Genomic DNA, 7032 nt, shown 5'->3' with positions numbered 1-7032 from the left:
TATTCAGATGCCCTTCTCTTCGCTTCTTCTACCACATTATGGAACAACATATCAGATACCCTTCTCTTCTTCTTCTTCTACCACATTATGGAACAACATATTCAGATGCCCTTCTCTTCTTCATCTACCACATTATGGAACAACATATCAGATACCCTTCTCTTCTTCTTCTTCTACCACATTATGGAACAACATATTCAGATACCCTTCTCTTCTTCTTCTACCACATTATGGAACAACATATTCAGATGCCCTTCTCTTCTCTTCTTCTTCTACCACATTATGGAACAACATATTCAGATGCCCTTCTGTTCTTCTTCTACCACATTATGGAACAACATATCAGATACCCTTCTCTTCTTCTTCTACCACATTATGGAACAACATATCAGATACCCTTCTCTTCTTCTTCTACCACATTATGGAACAACATATTCAGATGCCCTTCTCTTCTCTTCTTCTTCTACCACATTATGGAACAACATATTCAGATGCCCTTCTCTTCTTCTTCTTCTTCTTCTACCACATTATGGAACAACATATTCAGATGCCCTTCTCTTCTTCTTCTTCTACCACATTATGGAACAACATATTCAGATACCCTTCTCTTCTTCTTCTACCACATTATGGTACAATATATCAGATGCCCTTCTCTTCTTCTTCTACCACATTATGGAACAACATATTCAGATACCCTTCTCTTCTTCTTCTACCACATTATGGAACAACATATTCAGATGCCCTTCTCTTCTCTTCTTCTTCTACCACATTATGGAACAACATATCAGATGCCCTTCTCTTCTTCTTCTACCACATTATGGAACAACATATTCAGATGCCCTTCTCTTCTCTTCTTCTTCTACCACATTATGGAACAACATATCAGATACCCTTCTCTTCTTCTTCTTCTACCACATTATGGAACAACATATTCAGATACCCTTCTCTTCTTCTTCTTCTTCTACCACATTATGGAACAACATATCAGATGCCCTTCTCTTCTCTTCTTCTTCTACCACATTATGGAACAACATATTCAGATGCCCTTCTCTTCTTCTTCTACCACATTATGGAACAACATATTCAGATGCCCTTCTCTTCTTCTTCTACCACATTATGGAACAACATATTCAGATGCCCTTCTCTTCTTCTTCTACCACATTATGGAACAACATATCAGATGCCCTTCTCTTCTTCTTCTACCACATTATGGAACAACATATTCAGATGCCCTTCTCTTCTTCTTCTACCACATTATGGAACAACATATTCACATACCCTTCTCTTCTCTTCTTCTTCTACCACATTATGGAACAACATATTCAGATGCCCTTCTCTTCTTCTTCTACCACATTATGGAACAACATATTCAGATACCCTTCTCTTCTTCTTCTACCACATTATGGAACAACATATCAGATGCCCTTCTCTTCTTCTTCTACCACATTATGAAACAACATATTCAGATGCCCTTCTCTTCTCTTCTTCTTCTACCACATTATGGAACAACATATCAGATACCCTTCTCTTCTCTTCTTCTACTACCACATTATGGAACAACATATTCACATACCCTTCTCTTCTCTTCTTCTTCTACCACATTAAGGACCAACATATTCAGATGCCCTTCTCTTCTCTTCTTCTTCTACCACATTATGGAACAACATATTCAGATGCCCTTCTCTTCTCTTCTTCTTCTACCACATTATGGAACAACATATTCAGATGCCCTTCTCTTCTTCTTCTACCACATTATGGAACAACACATTCAGTTAAAAACTAATATTGTGTAAGGGGTATTAGTAATACCGATGCTGGTTTTTGGTTTGATAATGATAATTTCAATAATCCAATTAAAACAGTATTTTGGACTGCATAGGGCTGACTGGTGATAATTAGCTTGCAGGTGCAGGAGCTCTGCGTCGGTTAATCCTGGTGGTCCTATTGCTTATGGCCTCCTGCATAAGAACAAAGACTTATATTCACATAGCGTGTACACAATAACGTGCCACCACTGACGCGGCCCATGGACCCATTACTTTAACACCACCCAGAAACAGATGGCATTGCATTACAGTATCCGACTAACTACACACGAATCCCCAGAAAATAACTTGATGTTTATTCAACCTTGTATAAAACGTCTGTTGAATTAAATTCAAGTTAGTGGGGGGAATGTGACGCCTAATTGTGTCTTGGTGAAAGACGTACATCCGACAACAACTCCACTAGGAGAGCTGAATAGTGAGATGATTTTATTTGGTCCTTGGCAGGCTGACATCCTCTCGATTTTTTTATTTTATTTTTTCTTCATGTAAATTGGCAGGTGCTTGTCCCCGTAGGGCTGGCAGCATTCCTATGATGCTCGTCTATCCCGTCTATCCCCGACACGTGCAGGACCTCACGCCGCCGAACCTCCAACTGGAGAATTTCACCTGAATCCCTTCAGAAATAACAATTATCCCGGGCGGGATGGATGATTACAACAACAACAACAAAACCTCGAAGGAAAACCTCTTTAAATTGATATCTGGTTTGGGAGAAGAACATTCTATAGAAGCTTTCCAATGAAAATGTCATAAACTGGTACTACACATGCAAAGACATCAATACATTTTCCAAACGGGATGCGATGGAATTTATCAGTGTAAAGTGTAAAATTTTGAATATTTATTTTAATCTGCCTTCTACAGTTTATATATATATATAGTCAGATTTTATTTTGCCACATTAACCACATTAACAATCTTAGAATGAGCTATTTTGCCTGTTGAAAGTCCCAGAAGATGATCCACTTAACAGTGCTGATGGTTGTCATGGGTGATGAGCTGCTCTCTCTAAAACCGTTATCTTATTAATCACACCTCTTTGTTTCATGAACAGGCCACGCGAGGAAACTAACTGCTCTTGTAATTCATGTCATAATTATGACAATGATTGTTGTGCTAATGGGTTTGCGATGCGCTTTATCAGTGCGATAATCAGCACGCATTGAGTGTTCGACTCTAAGCAACTAAGAAACATTTGAAGAGTCCAAACACTGAGAAATATGTTTTTTAAAGTTATATTTTTATTTGTAGAAAAATGGTTCACACACTTTTCATGTAAATAGAATATTTTTGTATATTTATATACAAAATACATTATGACAGGCGAAACTTGAATAAATACAAATGTTAAAAACGTAGCCCCTTCGTGGGATTGAGGCTTTCTATTGAACAGGATTGCAGTTTTCAGGGGGTCAATCTCCATAATGTATGAAGCCAGGTCCTTGTCTTCTGACGGCCTTTCACTCTATTGTCAGAGCGGTGAAACTGAATTTCCACGCTCGTTTTTCTGCATTATCGCTCTACTAATTGTAAAATTGACTTTTCACCTCAGTCTACAAAAGCAAATCTGTCTTCTTCTTTTTAGTGATAATACTCGTCTAATAGAGGTTAAGGTCAAGATCTGTGAAGTGGGCTTCTAGTAGGAATCGTATGCGCTGGAAAAAAAAGTGCAAATGTTTTTGAAGAATATTAAACGTCTAACAAAACAATCATACGCAACTTAGAAAAGTCGACTAAATTACATTAATGTTCAACCCGAATGTAAATTAGAGCATGTAAAAATAGGAAAAGGAAACAAACGGTATAAAACACACCCACAGAGACATGGGTTAAGGCAAACAGTGATATCATTCAGTTTTTTCCCTTTCAACAGACTAACTGAAGTAGGCACTCAGTTATTACTCTGATATCACTCTATTGTAACAATCTCGCAGTCTACAAAAGTTTGTGGTAAGGCTTTAGTTCAGTTAGTAGGACATGCCTGGTACAAAGTTGTGGTAGCTGTACTGTCGAACATCAGTCTGGAAACACCCATAGTCATTCTGTGCAGCTGGGCTGCTGGAGCTTGAAGTGCAATAAGACGGAGAGGAGGAAGAGGAGGACGCGCTGGAGCTCCAGGAGCATGCATCGCTGCCCGGACTCGGGGCGTCCATCACGCGCAAGTTGGGAAGCAAGAGAGGCGCATCAGCCCGTGACTTGTTCTGGCGCTGTTCAATATCCGCGATGCGTATGGTCTCGGAGAGTGCCCAGATGTAATTGTGAGCGAAGCGCAGAGTTTCGATCTTGGTGAGTTTGCTGTCATCGGGGAACGCCGGTAGAACGGTCCGGAGGGTCTCCAAAGCGTCATTCAGGCTGTGCATTCTGTTCCTCTCGCGGTCATTTGCCTTTACGCGCCGGTTCTTCTTTACCACGTGAACGGTGGCTTCGTTCCTCGCTCTGCCTCTGCGTCTCTTCTTCTGTGCCAGATCCGTAGAGCACGAGCCCTGGCTGTCGCTGGCCGGGGAGGCGGGCTTGCCGATGGAGGATGAAGGGGAGGAAGCGTGCATGCTGCTGCACGAATCTTCGTCATCTTGCATAAAGTAGTCGCAGCTCGAACTGTCCATGTCAGAGTAAACGGTCTCCATTGCGGTGCACATGATGTTTTTCCTGCAGAAATAAGAGGAGAGGGAATGGGTTAAACACTGTAAATGCAAGAGCGCATGGTCAAGTTTGGAAAGCAGGCCTAGTCAAGGCAATGGCGAAGGACTCTGGGAGCAGAACGAAACCCACCTTAGTAATCTGGTTGGAGAAGGTACAGTATCAGTTGTCTTTCAAGGAGCCAAAGTCCGAAAAGTAGTTTGTATGATGAGTACAAGGCACGCGTCTTGCTCTTGCGCTTGAATCAGCTCGTGTGAGCGAATGAGCCTGGCACACGACTGGCCTCAGATACCTTATATACCCTGGTCAGACAATGGTCGTACACCTCTCGCGCTGGCATTTGTGTGAAGGATGGATGAATGGGGTGCATCAGGTCTGCCCCGTGCCGCACTGCCATCTCATTAGCATAATGTATGCCTGTTATTTGTTCGCGCTTCGAAGCGTGCCTGTAATCACGACCGTCCAATGAGAGCAGTGGACCGCTGCCCAGCCACGCGAGCACCACTGTTGCTATCCATCCCTGGACCAAACACCAAGCCCACTTTAAGTTAAACCTTTAAAGTTAGAAGAAAGAAGAAGATGAGCAAATCACGGAGCGCTTCGCCCCCCGAAGCAAGGGCACGCTCCAAAAAATACCTTAGTTTATCTTCTGTCCAAGACTCGGTCTATAAACCTATGGAACCGAATATGTAAAAGCAAACGGCATTTCTTATATATCGAAATGAAATAAACATTTGATTTAAAAAATGTTGGAAAATGAGACTGTTTTCCAAGTTTTCGAACAAAACACAACATTTGCAGTAGAAAAATGAGATAGATTACGCACAGTGTTGCATGCATGCTTAAACATTCGCATTTTAGGGCTATAGCCTATCTAGCATCTAAAACAGAACAGGTTACTTCATCTACACAATTTTCTCCACAAATCTACAGTCAACCCTGGATAATTAACATTCACAACATGAAGGACACAGCAGTAAAAACGTCTAGCGCATGGATTGGGCACATTTTTTAATTAAAGGGTTTTTAAAGACATCTTTATGAGACAGGCATACCAATATCCATTAATTATTCTATTTATTCCATTTCCAGGATCTCGCCTCTCCTTTGAAAAACTGGATGGGGGCACTATTTAGAAATAGTTTGGCCAGGGACCTGCAGTGCCTTTCTCCTGACGGTATAATGAGGGTAGAGGGACAGTCATTTATAAATAATTACACAATGTTTAGAGTCTACGGCCATGTATAATATATCAAAGCGATTATAAGGTGAATTGTTCCAATTGTAGGCGTTACGCGTCGCCCCTCACTTCTTTTCACTTCTTATACGCGTTGTCCCTCGTCCAAATTCGGGCTCCTCTGGGCTTTTGTCACCCATTTTTTCAGCCTGAGCCACTCTATTGGCGTTATTCTTATTCAAATAGTCTTAGCAGGAGCAAAACACCCCGGCTCCAAGGCATGCTCCTAGATTCTATATCTAAAATCATTTGAGCGTATTTGTTGGTCTAAATTCGGGCATGAATTCGGGCATGATAATTATTTCTATTTGTAAAAGGCCGACGTTGTGACACAGACTATTGATGATGTTGCCACACGCCGGAGGTTGGTTTATGAGGAAAATAACATGTTAAACCCTTACAGACCAATCCCGTGGTCGGAAGTGCCAACCTACTGGGATTGGGATCGATGTTATTGTTACAACACCAAACAGTCAGTAATATCATCAAAGAGGAGGAGCAGCTTGAAGGTGTATTCTGGTTTTAGTTAGGACATTAGTAGGTAGTCATGCTTTATTGCTCTTATAAAGTGATAAAAGTGAACATTTTTACAATATGACTTAGTTGGTTTGCACTAGAAGCGTGAGCCTGCATGGAGACCAGGCTGGTTTTGCGGATAGGACAAGTCGTCTGGGTGGTAGAGAAAGCAGAGTTTTCTGCCCACACTTGAGAGAGGTTGCCTGGGTGATGCTGTGACAGGATTAGGCACAAGAGCACGAGATGTGATTACATTTCAATAGCAGAAACACGTGAGAAAGTGAAACAACCGAATTACCCAAAGTAGGGTCTCAAACTCAAGAAAATAATAGAAACAAATAAGAACGAAAAAGTTATTTCATTCAGAAAATAAAATATATTCAATTGTATTATTAGACCACCCCTGTGATCACTTTGCTGAATTATTCGTTTTGATTTAAAATATTATAGCATGAATTCTGTTGAATCAAAGCTGGTTTATTAAAAGAGTAGGTTGTAATATCACATTTGCACGGCAGGTGCTAAACTCGTGGTTAGGAATAAATCAATTCCTTGTGCAAGGTGTTATACTGGTGAGGTCATAATACCTCTATTGACACTAGAGCAAAGGAAGTGTGGGGGGATAGACTCTCTCTATTCTCTAGCGGCATATTCCTCCATTTATTTCATATCTATTTATACAACCTGAATTAAAATTCAATTTTGTATTTTTGCAAAAGCATTAATCCCCGGGTATTAACGCGATTACTGTCTGCTAAAAGATCTTTGAGTCAGAAAGTCTGAACGGAGTTTTCAGATGTTAATCCGTTGTTT

The 7032-nt window shown here is 40.8% G+C and overlaps 1 protein-coding gene across 1 annotated transcript; it reads right to left on the bottom strand.

Annotated features, from left to right (window-relative positions):
• Window positions 1-3058: 3058 nt before the first annotated feature.
• Window positions 3059-4880, bottom strand: LOC124011628 (neurogenin-1-like). The gene is made up of 2 exons (XM_046325085.1): window positions 4599-4880; window positions 3059-4475 (listed from the first exon to the last, which is right to left on the bottom strand). Exon 2 carries the CDS (start codon window positions 4463-4465, stop codon window positions 3797-3799), a length of 669 nt encoding a protein of 222 aa, XP_046181041.1. The 5' UTR covers window positions 4466-4475; window positions 4599-4880; the 3' UTR covers window positions 3059-3796.
• Window positions 4881-7032: the final 2152 nt, after the last annotated feature.

The sequence above is a fragment of the Oncorhynchus gorbuscha genome, linkage group LG23 (assembly GCF_021184085.1).
Source record: "Oncorhynchus gorbuscha isolate QuinsamMale2020 ecotype Even-year linkage group LG23, OgorEven_v1.0, whole genome shotgun sequence".
Lineage (NCBI taxonomy): Eukaryota > Metazoa > Chordata > Actinopteri > Salmoniformes > Salmonidae > Oncorhynchus > Oncorhynchus gorbuscha.
Note: the sequence above shows the minus strand (reverse complement) of the source record. Positions and strands in the feature narration are given on the sequence as shown.